The sequence below is a fragment of the Bos javanicus genome, chromosome X (assembly GCF_032452875.1).
Source record: "Bos javanicus breed banteng chromosome X, ARS-OSU_banteng_1.0, whole genome shotgun sequence".
Taxonomy (NCBI): Eukaryota; Metazoa; Chordata; class Mammalia; order Artiodactyla; family Bovidae; genus Bos; species Bos javanicus.
The window spans coordinates 112,427,684-112,447,772 of NC_083897.1; the positions used below are offsets into that span (position 1 = coordinate 112,427,684).

Genomic DNA, 20,089 nt, shown 5'->3' on the forward strand with positions numbered 1-20,089 from the left:
ACAAATTAAAATCAGGGCTTGTGTTTTATTTCATACAGATTTTATTGAGGAGATTGGTAATATTATGATATTCCAAAATGTAAAATGTATAACTCACTATTAAAGTAAACATAGTCTGACTCCCATATGTCAGGGTTTTTTTCCTATTTTTATCTACAATTTATTTCTGTGCCAAGCAATTGAATGCTTGACATAGAAAAATGAGTCTGTCACTTTAACAAATGGTACTATAAAAACACTCAAACAAATAATTTTAGCAGAGATTATTGTAATTGCAGAAGAAATATCTTTCTCAAATGTGTTACCAGTATTTCCTATAAATATTGGGCTCACCTATTGCATTAAAATTAAAAATAAGAAAGGAGATAAAGAAGCCTTCTCTTAGCAAAAAATAGTTTAGAAACATGTTGAATGGTGTGTTACAGTTGTGTTCATTTAATACAGAAAACTTCTGAGAATCATTACATAGTTGATCATTAACTCAGTGTCGAAGAGGATGTTTTAAATAAATCTCAGCAAGTAAATTGAAGAAAAAGTAATTTGTTAGTGGAAAAAAACTTGTATCATCAGTTACAACAACAATTGAGAATTTTAGGGGGATTTCTTCACTTCATTCTTAAAGTATTCTTTATTTTAGCAGAAGCCTTTCCCATGAGAGCTATACACATTCTGCCTTCAGAGCTCAGCTGCTTCATTGTGCTGTTTCTTCTCTTATTCAGACTGTTGGCATCAATATATGACTTTTGATTGGATCCCCAGGGTAGAAATTAAGTTTGGTAGACAGTGGATATATAACAAATGCATAGATTATTCTGGGCATTTCTTTTTGTTCAGTAGAGTGAAAGTTTTAGTGCTATTGAGAAAGTTTAAAAAAAAAGAAAAAAAAAGCAAAGGCATTTAAAAGGCTAATCTGGATCAGAATTTTCTGCTCTAATATTCTGGAAATGTGCATAGAGATTTCAGAAAGTCTTGTTACAGTTGTGTACCAAAGAGTTTTTATGTTAAGAAGGCTTTGAGAGCAAATACTATATCCCCTGGGCTATTATGGTTTAGATATTAATGAGAACACAGTTGAACACTATTTGAATTCACAGGACTTGCCATGCTGGAAGCACAACCTTATATGTAGTGGCCATGGGCAGTCCTATTATGGGAAACCAACTTGAGAGAAAAGGCGGGTCACTTGCTTCTGCGCAGGTCCTGGAATTCAAAATATCCAGGGGCCTCTACAGAATCCTGGCATCAGTTACTATGTTGACTCACTCAGTGTTGGGATCACTCACTTTCCCCTTACAGGACTCAGATCTTGGAGGCAATTAGCTTCAGAGAATACGAATAGAAAAAAAAAAAAAAACCTGAAGTCTTATTTTTTAAAGGCTGCTGAAGTTGATTGGTTTCTCATCATTCCTAAACCTACTGAAGCAATAAAGTTGAGAGAAAATTTACCAAGATTTTTATCGCTGCCTTGATATATACTTTTCTTTTTTCCAAATGCTTTGGTGGGAAGAAGTAGAGGACTGTTGTAAGTACAAAGTAACTAAAAATATTTTTTACTGCGGCATAACTTTTAGTTTGTGGCAAGCTCACTGATTAGGCAGATTGATTTAAACTTATTATAGTGGATTGTGATTAAGCATAAATGTTATATATATATATGTATATATATATTACACACATATATATGTGCAGGTGTACATGTTTCTCACTGGGAAAACTTTTCAATATAAATGAGTTAGCATTTAAGCTTTTTCGTTTGCAAAAAACACATCTTTCTTATTTAAGAAACTACTCCAGTAATAGAATATGCATAACTGGCTTGGAGTATTTGTAACAATTTAAATTGCTGTTAAATAGTTTGTGTATATGAGTTATTATCATGATTATTTGATATTTTTGTATTCAGTAATAGTTACATGTGGAGTACTGAACTGACATATATTCTCAATGAACTACTTGCTCTATGGGAATGACATGTGGATGCCTCAAGGTTAGAAAAGTTTTATGTGGCTTATTATGGGGGTAAGATAAAGAATAGAATGCTTTGTGATGGATAAATGGAGGTTGAGAAAAGTATTGATAAATATTTAATTTAAAAGTTCCCTTCTCATACTACATTTAGTATTTTGAATGTTCTTTTCTGTAGCATATCATTAAAAATTATTTCAAATGATGATATGATCTCTGCTATCAAATTACCAGGTACTTTTATTAAGAAAACAACAGAAAAACATGAGGGGCTTCTAATCATAATTTGCATTCAAGTCACAGTGTTGTTTCATGTCTATGATGACCTAACTTTTCAGTAAAACATTTTAGTTTGACTTTTTTATATAAACTCCAACTTTTTTGTTTAAGAAAGTAAAAATGATTAATAAAACATGTAAAAACTGACCATGTCACAACAGTAAAAATAATATATACAAATAATATATGAGGAGTACAATGTGTCCCAAAGAGGTGGATGAAGATTATCTCTTTTCTTACCTGCCTTTGACTTGTGGATTGTAGTCATTCCCTGAAATAGATATGAGGGTCTATAATTAAGGATGAAAGAAGTGAAATCTCTCTAAATAAGTAACTATTCAAAACTTCTGGGAAAAGAGTCACAAGAGAAGTTTCACCTCTGAGAAAAAATTGTGGAAAGAAATCAACAGTGTGCATGTATTGATTTACAAAAGATGATACTGGATTTTGTAGTAAAACATTTTTATATAATTTCCTTTATAAATTTCTTTGACGGATATAAATTGATTTCTGATTGAAAAGCCATTCAATTTACAGATATTACAAAAATACAAAGCATATGTTTGTTCTTTTTAATACACACATATTCATCACTTGATCAATTGATATAGCTATAAAATTAAAACCATAAACCAGTATATATAGCAATTTAGGGAGAGCAGCAGAATTTTAATTTTGACATGGAACAAGATAAGCCATCTGCTTTGTCATAGATATTCGAATGACTTTTTAAATTCTTAATCAGAATTTGAAGAAAGCTAACCTTTTTGGACAAGCCCTGTAGGACTTTATTATAGTATGTGATCAGGTAATACTTAGGCTAAATGGCAATGAATTTCTTAAGAGAAAATGAATATATTCACAAAGTTACATTATACATTAACTTTTATTAACTGACAACATACTACTCTTTGAATGTATTGACATTTGAATCCAGTTTTTTAAATTGCATTGGTTTGAAAAACTTGAGTACACTTGGTTGGGTTTTAACCAAAATAGTTACCAATTAATAGAGAATAGCACTGTATTAACATAAGTCTTGCTTACTTTTAGAATTACTTAAATATTGTTTTGCAAAGAGTCATTCAAATAATTGATTGCAAATTATATATTTCTTTAGAATTTTTTAAATGATGCAAATTTTCTTAAAGTCTAATAATATCATCTTTTAGAATTTCATTTGCAGAGTGTTTTAAGGGCATCTTAACTATGAAAAAGAGATTGCTGATCTAAATAGATAATATACTTCTTAATAAGAAGCCCTCTGTGTCTCTTATGTGGCATAGCAGTATGGAAAATACAGTAGAAAATATCATTATAATTGTTACTCTAAACTTAAAGACCAAAAAATGTTCTGTGCAAATTTGTTATTTAAGGAAGAGAGGTATTGGTTGATACTACTCCAGCTAGACAGTACTGAAATATAAATTCATAATTTGGACAGAGATATTAATACAGCTTCCTCTTTAGTCCTAAAGTACACATTTAAAATCTGTAGGCCAAGTCATTTGCTACATGTGAAACAAATTGTAAAGTTCTTAACCACTTGGGTGGTTTAATAAAAGAGATTAAAATCTTTGTTCTCTGGAAAAGCCAAGATTTTTTAATTCTATTTTATTATCTTTCATCATGGTTTTATCACAAAAATAAAACAAAGTGATTTCCCAAACTTTCCTTACCCTTCCACTTTCTGCTGTAATATTTCCCTAACTTATTAAAAATGATTTATCATATTTTTTATTAAACCATTCTTTCTTGCACTGCAAATGCAAGAAACTTGATATTTTGGTGTGACTCTGTATCTTTATATAAACACACATGCACATTTAAATCACAGAGTACTGAGTTACCAAAGAGAGACCTTGAAAATTAATTGGAAATTAATTTTTCTATAAAGATCATTTTCTTTCTTTAAACTCGTTTTTTTTTAAGTATTGTTAATTTACAATGCTCTGTTAAGTTCAGTTATACAGCAAAGTGATTGAGTTATATATATATATATTCCAAATTTTCTGTTTATATGTTTTATTTTCTATTTAAATAGACCTCATTTGAATAGATACTGACAAGAGTAATGACAAAACATCACAAAGCATAAAGGAAGAAGCAGGCGTAGGTTTTATGGGGCCTGAGCTTGAACAATTGAAGGAAGGGGACTCTTTTTGGAAAACTAATACAAAATTATGAATACAAAATCAGGTAGGACTTGGGAGGAGCCAATATAAGTGAAGCACTTGCAGACTTAAGCTTTGAACATTTCATGGGAAATCATCTCTGTATGAAGAGATTTGTTGCGGTTCAATCTCTTTTACCCCTTCCCTTTTAAAAGAAAATTGATGCTAGTTATATTTCTTTAAAGTATGTATTATTTCTCAAAGACAGGCTTTTACTTAATGCAGATTAGAGTTAAAGGAGTTTATAATCGTAGGAATTTGACATTTCTGCCTTTCATTCTGAAAAGATACATTGATTAAAGTGATGTCAAACTCAGTTAATGGAGGCGGTGCAGTTATTTCAGATATACAGAGTATGTAGTTTGAAGGCAAGCCAAATCACAGTGAGAAGGAATAATGATGACCTTGGTTTATTTTTATACAGCATTCAGGGTGTGATTGGATTCAGAGGGAGGCCACAGTTTTCTTTCTCACAAAGTCCTGCCATAGTCCTATGAGATTTGTGTTGTTATCAAGGCAGTTGGTTCATATAGGAACATTTTGTTGGGAAAGATATAGGCTGTGGTATGGGATATGAGAAGACTTTTTTTTTTAATTAAATGCAGCCAAATACCATAGCATAATTTCATGAAACTTTTTTCTTTGGCAGTATGGTCCATGGAGCAGACCGATCTTCAAAACTCAAACAAGCAAAAAAATAAACACTTGGTGGTTTTCATCTTTTCCCTCATTTAAAAACATCCATTCATTAAAAGTCCTTGGAATTTCATGCTGTACAATATTGACAGAGGAATACTCATACTGTATTTGGAGTTCTGAAGTTTAATTTTAATACAGATATGAAAAATAGGTTGGCCGTGCTCTGTGTGTGTGTGTATGTGTGATCAGTTGCTGAATCTTGATTGACTACTTTGAGACCCCCTGGATTGTAGCACACCAGGCTCCTCTGTCCACAAAATTTTCCAGGCAAGAATACTAGAGTGGGTTGACTTTCCTTCTCCAGGGGATCTTCCCAATCCAGGGATTGAACCCGCATTGCATCTCCTGCATTGACAAGTGGATTCTTTACCACTGAGCCACCTGGGAAGCCCAGGCAGTGCTAAAGTATAGTTTATTATTTTGCCAACTTGGAAGGGGTTTGTCTACTTCTGTCACATGCAGAATTGTCCTAACATCTTTATATTTGTAAAATATAAAGCTTCCTCTAATTAATATTGTAAGTGAAAATGTCTTTCAGAGATTCTGATAGCCTCTCTTGAAAGGGAGAGTAACCCTGCTTTTTGTGAGTCACCCCTATGCAAATGATAGTTTGAAGAGTAGTAGCTGAGATGATTTGGTTTGCTTTTTTCCAAAAATTAGGGTATTAAAAGCTTATTTTCCCATGTATTCAATATTACAGCATATTAGAGTTTTGCTAGTGCCTTTTTAAACCAGATGGCTCCTCCAGAAATTCTGAAATGCTTTAACTCCAAGGGACATGCCCGTTTTCTTTCCCCATTCAAGATTACTACTCTGCCCTGAATATGGCCACAAAACCAAAAGCCATGGCTCCAGTGGTTTAGGAGAATCTTAAATGTCTCAGCCACAATTCTGACAAGCAGCAGGCAAATGAGGGTGAAGAAAGGGAATGGCCCTGCTCATTCATGCTTAGAAGAGTCCCAGTCTTGTGACCACACGGAATCCCCCACATGCCCATTAACAAAAGCTGAGGTCAATGCCCTCGCTCCCAGAGCTGGAGTCTTCCATTCAGGCTACCATTTTAAGAAAAAATTTTCATCCAGCTCTGTGCTCAGTCCTTATGTTCTGATATTCATTCACAAGACCTCAGAATTTTGATAGGCGAAACAAGACACAGAGCAATTTTCTAGGGCCCTACAGTCCCGAGAGGTGACTTTGCATAGTCTAATGATATTCAGCCCAGAGAAAACAAGTGTTCTCAGCAATCTGGATTGACTTTGGAAATCAGTTTCTCCCCAGTCTCCTTATTATCTTTTCCCTTCTGCTTCAGTGCCTTACTTTTGGTTTGTCATTATTCACCCCATTCTTCACCAAAGAAAGGTGGGGAGAATTAACAATTATCCTCTAACTGGAAAGGAACTGTCATTTTGATGCTATGCTGGTAAAATGTTGATGCTTTTGTTGTTTTGGGTATGGATAAATGAATCTTCCAGAACTGGTAATTCAGTATTTTGATTCCATATAATTTTAAGCCACTGGTTTTCCATAAATTTTAAATGTTAGAAAAATGGTTTCCTATATATTAATTTTTAAAGCTGAAATGTATCTAAGGCTACTTTAACATATTTAGAATCTGAGGAAGAATGTTGCCTCTATTTTTATTTTATTATTTATTTTTAAGAGAAAACTGGGTTGCTTTAATGAACAGAAGGAATATTAAAGTGCATAGTATGGAAGCCAATGCTTATCCATGTGATAAAGTCAGAATGTAGGTAGCTGAATGAGTTTTAAACAGTTAACAGAATTTTAAAGAAACTTTAAAAAATGCTTACATTGTTACACTCTTAGTTTACACTTAATAAATATTTAATAAATATATTTAATAAATTCAACCCATTCACAGGCATTACAGCAATGAGGGATTTATATATGCCAAAATAATATACAGGTTTTTGCCAGTTTATCTTCAACTTTTAGCTGTTCTTTATCTCTAATCTTATGAAATAATTGATGTTTTAAAAAGGCCAGGATTCATTGAGCACAATTAGCATTATCATGTCTCATTATGCCCAATTATGGGCAAATAAAGGAGTTAACCTTTCAATGTTTTCACCCTCTTCTTGGCTTTTGCTTTGTTTTGTTTTAAATTGCTGTCCCTCCTCCCACTCTGCTTTTCGCGAAGACTGTCATGGATTCAGGACTATAAAAGGGCATAAACATCGGTGGCTTTTTGCTCATTCTTGGCACCCATCTTTATTTGCACACAACTTGTCTGCTCCTTTATCAGATTACAGCAGCAATAGTACCTTAGCCCGGGCTAAGTGCTGACTTAAAGGGCACAGGAGTCAGCACACTCTTACAAGTGCAGATATTAGCCTTGGAAACTGTGTGAGGTCAAACTAAAGACATAAGAAAGGAAAAAAAAAAATCAGAGTCAGAACTGCGCAAGTATTTTCATCAAAGGCAAGCTGAGTAATTCCTTTATATATAGATGCTCATGAAGGCAATATTAGAAATAGATTGCTGACTAAGCAGGCAAAATGTTTCCAAAATAGTTGAGGGACAGATAAAATTATGTATGAAAGTGGTGAACCTCAGTGGCTCTCATATATTGGAAAATAACTAGGAAGGAAAAGGGAAAACTGGACTCTAAAGAATGTAACCAGATACAAGCAGTGCTGGCATGTAGGTGGTTAACTGAAAGAGCTTACTGGAAGCTCAGACAGCTGGGGAATCCTGATTTAGTAGAGCCTGAAGGGCAGGTCAGGAGCCATGTGAACAGCTGCTGAAGAGCTAGAGAATTCCTCTGGATTAGGTGTACATACCCCGTCTCTAATGGGCTATGTCAGAGAGCACCAAGTGTTATCACTGAGTTTACTTCACTCAAGCCTATGGACTTTGCAGTGTTTTCCTTTAAATGTCTAGAAATAGAGTGGCTCTCTAAATAAATCCAGAAATAAAACTATCAGAGGAAGTGGCTCCTTAAAGTTTGTGTTGTGTGGGTTTCGGTGACCAGTGTTTGAAGAAGGAACCATTTGTTATTCATGCATTTGGTCATGTAACTAGGATATGTTGAGCACCTACTTGTGCCAGATACTGTGCCATGTTCTGGAGATAATGTTCTAAATAAGTGCACTAACTGGGATTAGAATTTAGCAGAGGAAATTATATATATATATATATATATATATATATACACACACACACATATATATATATATCGGAGAAGGCAATGGCACCCCATTCCAGTACTCTTGCCTGGAAAATCCCATGGATGGAGGAGCCTGGCAGGCTGCAATCCATGGAGTCGCGAAGGGTCGGACACAACTGAGTGGCTTCACTTTCACTTTTCACTTTCATGCATTGGAGAAGGAAATGACAACCCACTCCAGTGTTCTTGCCTGGAGAATCCCAGGGGCGGGGCAGCCTGGTGGGTTGCCGTCTATGGGGTCGCACAGAGTCGGACACGAGTGAAGCGACTTAGCAGCATATATATATATATATATATATATATATATATATATAATGTTCATGCACTATTTACATTGCATTTGGGGACTGCAATTTAAATTGCATTGTAAGGACTACAAAATAATGCACACCTTGTTAGAAAAATGTATACTAGTAAGACCTAGACTTGTGTTAGAAATTGGGGAAAGGATTCCTAAGAAATCAGCATTCAAAGTATGGCAATGCAGAATGGAATTGGCTCATAGTTGTCCGAGGGAAAAAGAGGGAAATGTTACATTCAGAGGGATCAACAGATGTGAAGGTGTAACATGCTATGACGAAAGAACTAAACGACGATAAGCTTTCCTAGACTTTCATAAGTGGGGCAGTTTAAATAAGCATGCAGTTGATACAGTGGCCTGGGATCCAATCATTCAGTGCCTGAGAGCTCATGGCAATGATTTTTTTTTTTTTTTTGTATAGTAAAATCAATGATTAGCTTTTAAGGGTTTCTGTTAAGGAGGTGAAATGACTATGTTTGTGTTATTTTTGCTTTTTTTTTTTTTAAGAACAGTATTCTGTTTTGTGAAAAAGAGATTAGAAGGTGTTAAGAGTAGATGAGGAGCTATCAGTCTGAAGCTCTAAATCTGGTAGTTTCTCCAGGGACAAAAGAAGATGATGTTAACTAGAATGGTAACATTGGAGTTGAAAACAGTGGATTGATTTAAGATTTACCTAGGAGATGGAGTCAATAGGAATTAGTATTGAGTTGGATGTGGTGTTTTCTATGGCATGTAGAATTGGTACCATTTAGAAGGAGAAGACTTGAAGGGAGCTAGAATAATGGGAAGAATTGGGGATGTAGAATAAGTTTTTAATGGAGAGCATGGGTGCTGGGAACCCGGGGATGTGAAACCTACTTCTTTATTGGGGACTTAATGTCTCTTGTTGTTCAGTTACAAAGTTGTGTCTAACTCTTTGCAACCCCATGGACTGCAGCACGCCAGGCTTCCGTGTCTTTCACTATCTCCCAGAATTTGCTCAAACTCATGTCCTTTGAGTCAGTGATGCCATCCAATGATCACATCCTCTGTCGTCCCTTCTCTTCCTGCCCATAATCTTTCCCAGCATCCAGGTCTTTTCCAATGAGTTGACTCTTCACATCGGTGGCCAAAGTATTGGAGCTTCAGCTTCAGCATTAGTCCTTCCAATAAATATTCAGGGTTGATTTCCTTTTAGATTGATTGGCTTGATCTCTTTACTGTCCAAGGGACTCCCAAGAGACTTCTCCAGAATCATAGTTCAAAAGTATCAATTCTTTGGTATTCAACCTTCTTTATGTTCCACCTCTCATATCCGTACATGACTACTGGAAAAACTATAATTTTGACTATATGGACCTTTGCCAGCAAAGTGATGTCTCTGCTTTTTAATATGTTGTCTAGATTTGTCATAGCTTTCCTTCCAAGGAGCAAGTATCTTTTAATGTTATGGCTGTACTCACTGTCCGCAGTGATTTTGGTGCCCAGAAAAATAAAATCTGACAGTTTCCACTTTTTCCCCATCTATTTGCGATGAAGTGATGGGACCAGATGCCACGATCTTCGTTTTTTGAATGTTGAGTTTTAAGCCAGCTTTTTCGTTCTCCTCTTTTACCCTCATCAAGAGGCTCTTTAATTCCTCTTTATTTTCTGCCATTAGAGTGGTATTATCTGCATATCTGAGGTTGTTGATATTTTTCCTGGCAATCTTGGTTCCAGCTTGTGTTTCATCCAGCCTGGCATTTCCCATGATATACTCTGCATATAAGTTAAATAGGCTGGGTGACAAAATACAGCCTTGGCGTACTCCTTTCCCAATTTGGAACCAGTCTGTTCTAACTGTTCTAACGTCTGGTTCTAACTGTTACTACTTGACCTGCACAGAGATTTCTTAGGAGGCAGGTAAGGTGGTTTGGTATTCCCATCTCTTTAAGAATTTTCTACAGTTTGTTGTTATCCACACAGTCAAAGGCTTTAGCATAGTCAATGAAGCAGAAGTAGATGTTTTTCTGGACCTCCCTTGCTTTATCTGTGATCCACTGTATCTTGACAATTTGATCTCTGGTTCCTCTGCCTTTTCCAAATCCAGTTTGTACATCTGGAAGTTCTCGATTCACAAACTGCTGAAGCCTAGCTCAAAGGATTTTGAGCATTACTTTGCTAGCATGTGAAATGAGCACATTTGTGTGGTAGTTTGAACATTCTTTGGAATTGCTCTGCTTTGGGATTAGAATGAAAGCTGATCTTTCTAGTCATGTGAGCGCTGCTGAGTTTTCCAAATTTGCTGACGTACTGAGTACAGCACTTTAACAGCATCATCTATTAGGATTTGAAATAGCTCAGCTGGAATTCCATCACCTCCACTAACTTTGTTCATAGTAAAGCTTTCTAAGGCCCATTTAACTTCACACTCCAGAATGTCTGGCTCTAGGTGAGTGAACAGCAACATGGCTATCCAGGTTTTTAAGGACTTTTTTGTATAGGTCTTTGGTGTATTATTGCCACCTCTTCTTAACATCTTGTGCTTCTATTTGGTCCTTGCCGTTTTCTGTCCTTTATTGTGCCCATCCTTGCATGAAACATTCCCTTGGTATCTCCAATTTCCTGAAGAGTTGTCTAGTCTTTCTCGTTCTACTGTTTTCCTCTATTTCTTTGCATTGTTCACTTAGGAAGGCTTTCTTATCTCTCCTTGCTATTCTCTAAACTCTGCATTCAGCTGGGTATATCTTTCCCTTTCTCCTTTGTCTTTTGCTTCTCTTCTTTTCTCAGCTATTTGTAAGGTCTCCTTAGACAACCATTTTACCTTCTTGCATTTCTTTATCTTTGGGATGGTTTTGGTCACCACCTCCTATACCGTGTTACTAACCTCTGTCTATAGTTCTTCAGGCCCTCTGTCTACCAAACCTAATCCCTTGAATCTATTCATCACCTCTGCTGTATAATCATTAGGAATTTGATTTAATGTCCTTAATGAGCATAGATTGGAGAAGGCAATGGCACCCCACTCCAGTACTCTTGCCTGGAAAATCCCATGGGAGGAGGAGCCTGGTGGGCTGCAGTCCATGGGGTGGCTAAGAGTCAGACATGACTGAGCAACTTCACTTTCACTTTTCACTTTCATGCATCGGAGAAGAAAATGGCAACCCACTCCAGTGTTCTTGCCTATAGAATCCCAGGGATGGCAGAGCCTGGTGGGCTTCCGTCTATGGGGTCGCACAGAGTTGGACATGACTGAAGTGACTTAGCAGCAGCAGCTGCAGCAATGAGCATAGATGAGACCAGCTACAAAGGTCATATAGAGGGTAAAGAGAAGGAAGTCAGGAATTCAGAAAGGGAGACAAAAACACTTCAGAAAATAATCTAAGAGGTATCTAGAATGAATGTTGAAATCCTAAAGGAAATAATATGTCTGTAAGGACGAATGTGCCTTTCCTTCTCCAATTTAATGACTTTGTAAATGTGAAACTCACTCACAGCGCCAGGTGTCTTGGTTTCCACAGACTCTACCATCTAGTTACCCCTAATTTCCTTTCCCGTATTGGTATTTCTATGAGATATCACCAAAATGTTGCCTTAGTAGAAAAGCTTCAATAAATATTTAAATTGTATAATGTCTTCAGCTTTTTCATGTACTCTGTGCTTCCTAAAAATACCTTCTTCGGAAACCCCATTTCAACTGACTACTGTATAATGAAATGAGCCTTCAGTGTAAAACATTTATCATAGTCTGAATTTCAATTGCTCAGTCAGAGTTGTTAAGCAACATGAAAAATCATCCTTTAGAGAATACAGAATTGGATAGATATGACAAGGTAGGTTTGCACCTTAATGTTATTTTAGTTAATATAGATGTTTATTGGAAAAGTGTCTAAGATTTCTTGAGAACCATTAGTAAAATTGATTATCCTTAAATCTGGAAAAATGGTAAAAATACCTAGAAAACATTGACAATTCAGTTTAAATAAGACTGGAATTGTACTGAAGAGCTAGACGGTACTTGAGTAATTGAAAGCTGGTCATGGATGAGTGTAATGTACTTACCAGTTAGCTTGGGGGGAAGTAAGACTAGGTAGAATGATATGATATTGAGCAACTCCACTTGCTTTACTTTATTTTACTTGCTTATAAATATACATAGTAAAACACCTGCAATGTTCTTTCTCCCTTTTATGAAATTACAGCTCAAAGTCAGAGAAAAATAGGCATGCACTTATACACACACTCACACATATACTCATAAATACCACTACTGTAATATGTCAAGAGAGTTATAAACCATGGTACAAATCAGCCATAAATGATTACTTATAGATTATGTGATTATGAAAGTTTCATTGATGAATCCACATTTATAAGTAGGCCTTAGAGTTTGGGCATATGGAGATGTGAATTAGAGAATAAGCAGAAGGAACAATGATTCATAGATAGAATTAATGAGGCATTGATATATCCTACCTAAACAGTTGGGCTACCCTGGTGGCTCAGATGGTAAAGAATCCTCCTTCAGTGTGAGAGACCTGGGTTCCATCCATGGGTTGGGAAGATCCCCTGGAGGAGAGCATGGTTACCCACTCCATTATTATTGCCTGGAGAATCCCCATGGACAGATAAGCCTGGAGGGCTACCGTCCATGGGGTCCCAAAGACACAGTTGAGCAACTAAGCACACACACAATTATTGGCAGTCCCTTGTAGGTGCATAACAGTATTTGTGGTCCACCTAGTCTTCAAAAATAATATATAACTTCCATACCAAGCATTTCTCTGGGTATGTTATATGCATCTCAGCTAATGCTCATTACAGTTCTGGCAGAGAGGAGATACAGACATTTGTATTTAACATATAGATACTAAGGTACAGGAAGCTTAAGGAATTTGCATACAGTAGCTCAGTTTGTACGTACTGGAGTCGGGATTTGAATGGTAGCAGAATAACCCAAGGATTCAGGTTCTTAATCAGTCAGCTGCCAAAACCTCTCAGATTTTGATGGAGAGTGTCTGCCAGAGCTCTAGAGGAGATAGAACAAATCAGAAAATGGAAAGAATCAGGTATCTTCTAATAAAAACTAAATATGTTTTATTAAGAATGTTCCTTTAAAAGATGTCCATCAGCAGATGAATGGATAAGAAAGCTGTGGTACATATACACAATGGAGTATTAGTCAGCCATTAAAAAGAATACATTTGAATCAGTTCTAATGAGGTGGATGAAACTGGAGCCTATTACACAGAGTGAAGTAAGCCAGAAAGAAAAACACCAATACAGTATAATAACACATATATATGGAATTTAGAAAGATGGTAACGATAACCCTCTATGCGAGACAGCAAAAGAGACACAGGTGTATAGAACAGTCTTTTGGACTCTGTGGGAGAGGGAGAGGGTGGGATGGTTTGGGAGAATAGCATTGAAACATGTATAATATCATACAAGAAATGAATCACCAGTCCAGGTTCGATGCAGGATACAGGTTGCTTGGGGCTGGTGCACTGGGATGACCCAGAGGGATGGTACGGGGAGGGAGGTGTTAGGGGGGTTCAGGATGGGGAACACGTGTACACCTGTGGCAGATTCATGTTGATATATGGCAAAACCAATACAATATTGTAAAGTAATTAGCCTCCAATTAAAATAAATAAATTAAAATTTTAAAAAAATTTTAAAAACTCATACAATTTATGTTCACTTAAAAACTACAGAACCTGGCCTATTGTAGTTTCTTAGATTAAAAACTGAGATGTCCTGGGACTTCCTTGGTGGTCCAGTGGTTAAGACTTTGCGTTCTAATGCAGGGGGTGAAGGTGTGATCCCTGGTCAGGAAACTACATGCCTTGGGATGTGGCCCAAATTTAAAAAAAAAAAAAAATCAATTGGCTAAAAGAAAAAAATTGGAGAAGGAAATGGTGCCCCACTCCAGTATTCTTGCCTGGGAAATCCCATGGACAGAGGAGCCTGGTGGGCTACAGTCCATGGGGTTGCAAAGAGTTGGACATGACTTAGCGACTAAATAACAACATGGATTTTTCAGTTTCTGTTATGTGAGTACTATAAGTAAGAAGCTAAATAATTAAAAGCCTTATTTGTGATTTAAAAAAAAAGAAACAAAACTGAGATGTCCTAAAAAACCTCATATCTATCCTCTAGACCTTCTCAGGGGCTATCTATGATGATAATCCATAATAGATGACTTGTTTTCGTGTTTTATTCCTTTCTCAGCCTTTTGACTGTGTGAACTTGGCTTGATCTGTTGTAATCATCTACAGCAGGTTCCTCAGAAGGATCTCACTAGATGTCTTCCTGATTTTATTTCACTTGTACAGAGGCTACTATGCTAGATGAATAAAAAAACAAGGACTGGGCCCACAGAAATAAGATTTAGTGGAGGACAGAGAAGCCATGTGTCCATGAGGTTGCAGAGAGTTGGCCACGACTTAGTGACTGAACAGCAACAAACTGTGAACAGGAATAATGTGGCTTTGCTGATATATATAAAGTCAGTATGTATAAATAATAAATATAATTGCTATTATTAAAACAAAACTGAAATAATCTCTTCCATTTGGAAAATATAAAGAAAACTACAACACAGTTGGGGAAAAAATGGGAAAATGATTTGTTATATCCATATTTCACTTCCCAATTAGTTTGTTATTTCATTCCTTAAGAAGCTATCAGTCATTTCATTTTAATGTGAAACACTATTTGTTTTTGATAATTTTTAAGAAAACATCATTATAAATGGAATTATCATACTATCCTGATAGTATGATACAAATATAAAAATAAAATAAGGTATTATATTTCTACTTTTTATATCCATTAGTTGAACTAGATATTGAGATTTTTTTCCCTAAAAATGTTGTGCTTTCATTTTTTTTTTCTATTCAAACTTCACCTGACTTAGTTCAAGTGAAGTAAAGAATGCCATGTCACTAAAACCAATTCAGAAAAAATTTTCCACTTCTTTCTTGAACTTGAAGCAGTGGTCAGTATTGAGCGTTTATCCCTTCTTAAAAAATGTCTTCCCTGAGATCTGTGCATTGCACTCTCCTAGGCTTGTTCCCATTTCTTTGGATGTTCTGTTCAGTCTGCTTGATGGGCTCATTCTCTCTACTCAGCCTTTATTTTTTTTTTTTAATATATAATGCAGTTTTATTAAATACGGCTATAGTTTCTAAACAAGGACAACATCGTTTCACACTTAGAAATCTCTTTAATATCTCTTTAGAAACAGCTGAATTCCCATATTTACTTCTGCATTCAATCTGTTGCAATATGTTGTTTTAGTTAAATCATATGAAAAAAAACTCACCTCTTACCTCAGACAGATGTTAATTGGAAACAGAAGGAATATTTTAATGATCTTTACAGATAATTATTAATATTACTGATACTACATAAAAACTCAACATGTTGTAGTTTCTTAAAGCAAAGTAGGATCTTGAAAGTTTGTTAATAAACTTTCTGTTCATTGATACAATTTAAAACCCATGGATCTCTCTTACATTTCACATGGACCTTTTACTCATGTATGATTTTGTAATGTCATGAAGTGGTCACTATTGTATGCACATCTTTCAAACGGTGACATATGAATATTATAGTATCAAAAAATCACTGCTTATCTCATGAGAAATACCTTTAAGTTTGAAAACTGTCCAGCTAACAAGTTGAAAGCAACATTTCCAAAATTCCAATTTCCTAATGTCTAATATTTTTGAGCATTTGAAAAAATATTATTGGCTTGTCATTGGCCAAAATCCACTCAGTCCTTTTCCTTGAAGTGACCAAGGTGACTCATTTTCAAGAAAATGCCTGTAAATACCCAACTCTGGGTAATCAGAGTTTGTCTATCAATCAGTCGTTCAAGTACAAATGACGTCCCATGAAATACAGCAGTCAGTTCATGATGCAAAGCTTTGTACAAGTATCTTTTCTCAACACAATCATCAAACTCAGTATTTAGAAGAAGTGCTTTATGTATATTTGCCATTTTACCACACAGAGTATTTAAAAGGTACATATTCAAAAGTAAATTTTTAATAAAATCAGTAATTTTTACTGCTTCATAAAGGACATTCTTAATTAAAACTGTCTTCTTTTTCCTAGAGTATATGTTGTAGAGACTCCATATCTGTGTCACTGTTTTGATTTGTGCTAAAGCACCAGAATTTGGGGCTTCCTTGTGGCTCAGTGTTAAAGAATTCACCTGCCAATGCAGGAGGTCTGGGTTCAATCCCTGGGTCAGGAAGATTCCTTTCAAAAGGAAATGGCAACCCACTCCAGTATTCTTGCCTGGAAAATTGCATGGACAGAGGAGCCTGGTGGGCTACAGTTCATGGGGTCGCAAAGAGTCAAACACAACTGAGTGACTGAGCATGCACACACACCAGAATTTTACCTTCTATTTTTGCATCACCTGTGCAAATGTCAACACATTGGAAAAGATAAAAAAATATATCTTGGTGTTAAAATGAAAATAGTTTTGATTTTACAGACTCCATTGAAATGATTTGGGGCTGGCCAGAATTCTATGGAGTACATTTTGAAAATCATTGACATGTTGAAGGAGATCTGAGGCCTTTCCCATGACTCTCCTCACTTTTGTCCCATTTTGTTTCCCAAGTGGTTTAAGTGGAGAAGGTGAAATACTTCCCCCCATGAAGAAAAATGTCCCAGACTATCTTATTACTTAACCATATGAAATAAGAACCTTTAACCTCTTGACTTCTCTTGTGGAAAACACACCCAGGGCTATGGCAGCCCCAGACTCTTGACTGGCACAACCAAAAACCATCCTGGGAACGGAATGAACTAGAGAGAAACCTTGAGCCCCCTCCCCAGGAACTATAGCATGCAAATTATATTCACCGTATTTCTTATTAATATAAAGACCAAAGTCCAAGGTCAACCAATGTGGTGCTACCTTTAGCATTCAATGAGTAATCAGAGTTTCAGAAAAACTGCATATAAATGAGCCTGTTTTCAGTGTTTTTCCTTTGTCTGAAGACCAATATCTCAACTCAGCCTTTAAATACTAATTCTTCAGAGGTCAGTCCTAGCAGGGTTGTCTTCTGATTCTATAATCCCTTCCACACTCATTGTACCCACGTGCATGCATGTGGTTTTATTAACACTTATTTGCAGATAACTGGCTACATTATACCTCTAGCTCAGATTTCTGCAATGAATTCCAGAACTGTAATTTCAATTGCCTGGTCGGCATCTCCATTTATATGTGACAAAACCATCTCCACTCCAAGTGGAACTTCCCATCCACGCCACAGAACCTGAGCTTTTCGCGCTATTTCCTTTATCAGTGAATGGTACTACCTAACCATCCAGTTTCACAAGCCAGAAACCTATTTCATCCTTGAACCTTTTATCTCTCTCACCCTCTTATTTCTAAACCACTGCCAATCACTGTGGGTTTTATCTCCTGAACACTTTTGATCCACTTCTCTTTATTTTCTCTCCCATACTAGGGTTCTGATTGTATAATCAAGCTTCTCCCCCTCATTCATAATACAGAAGCACTTTCCTTTCTGGTTTCTTTGCTTCACCTCTTCCCCATTCACTCTATTCTCTAAAATTCATCCAGTCAGCTAAGTATGATAATATCACCATCTGCTTCATCAGCACCCACTTAATTGTAGCTTCTGTTGACCATAAGGAAAGCAAAAGAAAATAAAACAAGACCTAGATACTGGTTTCATCTGTAATGCTTCCCCCACCTTACCACCTTTCTGGTTTTCTTTCTGTTATTTGAATAGGCCTTGCTTCCTTTCTGCCACAGGGCTTTTGTACTTACTATTCTTTCTTTTCTCTCTCTCTTTCACCTAGATAATATCAGTTTTCTTTATCAGCCACTCCCTCTGAATAGAAGTCAAAACTCCCAGAGTAGATAAAATTTCTCTACCTTGTCACATCCCATTGTAACACACAGCAGTGTTGTAATTCCCTGTGTGTATACACGTGACTAATACTTATCAATCAGATTTTGTTTTAAGTTACACAAACCCATCCCCATCAGTTTTTGCTTTTCATTGTTTCTTCTGAACTAGGAACAAATCCCCCATTTGCGTTCACGCCTGGCATTGTACATTCTGTAGGTTTGTATAGAACCTTCCGGGAGCCAAGTGGAATTTTTCAATAAGTTAATTGGTGTTTAAAATTTCATTGCACACTGTTATTACAGCTGTTTAAATATAAGAACATGTTATAATAATGATAATTTTATTCTGTTTTATGAACATTTTAAATGACAACAAAAGCACTTTAATCCTGGTTGGAGCTTAATGTATATAAGTATTGAAGGTATGGATTTTGTCATTGGGTTTTATTTCCTTCTTTAATTCCCCGTACTCCATTTTACTCTAGAATATTTTGGTTGTTCATATCATTTTGTTTTGTTTTTAGGTGTTTTCAACTCATGTACATTTTCTATCATCTGTTTTTGTAAACTCTCAGTGACACTTGTTAGTATTAACTGCCTCCTTCATACCTTAGATGTTCTTCCTTGATTCTACAATAGTTTAGTCCTTTCCTTTTGTCTCTTACATTTTTTATCGTTTTTCCCTTTTCCCAATTGCTATCTGTGAATATTCTGGAAAAATCAGACTCTTACTTTTCCAATCTCTCTCTTGAAGAAGAGGTGCATTTTTTAATCTAAACAAGCTTGAGATATGTATTTGAGATATGTATATGTATTTGAGATATGGAACAAAGTAGTTATTTCATTTTAAGATGTTTTAGAGAAGAGACGCTGACCACTCAGTGATTTGTCCTGAGGTGTATAAGGTGGGGAGGACTTCAAGGCAAATTTAAAACAATCCCTCTGAGAAAGGGCAGAAAAAATTTTGCAATAAAAATTACTTATACTGTATAAAAATATATCATTAATAACAATATTCCCATTTTATAAGATAAAGATGACAACTTGCAGCCAAACATGGAAGGAAAAAAACCTGTACAATCTCAGTCATAATAGTAAGTAGTAGTATACTAATCACTCAGTCATGTCCAACTCTTTGCAATCCCATGGCCTGGAGCCCACCAGTCACAGTCATAAGTAGAACCTAAAAAGATCAAGTGCATGGAAGCAGAGAGTAGAGGGGGATACCAGGGGTGGGGAGCTGGAGGGAATGGGGAGATATCGACTAAAGGTACAAGATTGTGGTTATGTAGGATGATTAACTCTAGAGATCTAATGTACAGCATGGTGACTGTGATCAATCACACTGTATTGAATGCTGGAGATGTGTTAAGAGAATAGATTTCAGGTGCTGCCATCACAATAGATAAGTATGGGAGATGATGCTATGTTAACTTTACTATAGTAATCATTTCACTGTGTATGTGCATATCAAATCATGTTGCACAACCTTAAATATATACAATTTTATTGCACATAAGTGTTTTGAGTGACAGCACTAAAGCTGACAAGGATGAAGAGACTGGGTCTCAATGGGATGGGGATGTAAAATGGTCCAGCCGTTCTAG

General features: G+C 36.0%; 1 protein-coding gene across 9 annotated transcripts in view; it reads left to right on the plus strand.

The window, feature by feature from the left end:
- Nucleotides 1–1,234: 1,234 nt before the first annotated feature.
- DMD (dystrophin) overlaps nt 1,235–20,089 on the plus strand; it is a 2,228,404-nt gene continuing 2,209,549 nt past the window's right edge. For 7 of the 9 annotated variants that reach the window (XM_061410469.1, XM_061410467.1, XM_061410468.1 and 4 more), the window contains exon 1: nt 1,236–1,522. In XM_061410469.1, the coding sequence (XP_061266453.1) occupies nt 1,492–1,522 (31 nt within the window). In that variant the 5' untranslated portion in view covers nt 1,236–1,491. Of the gene's footprint in view, nt 1,523–20,089 lie in introns of all 9 variants that reach the window. The other 2 variants (XM_061410475.1, XM_061410472.1) reach the window with 2 other exon arrangements.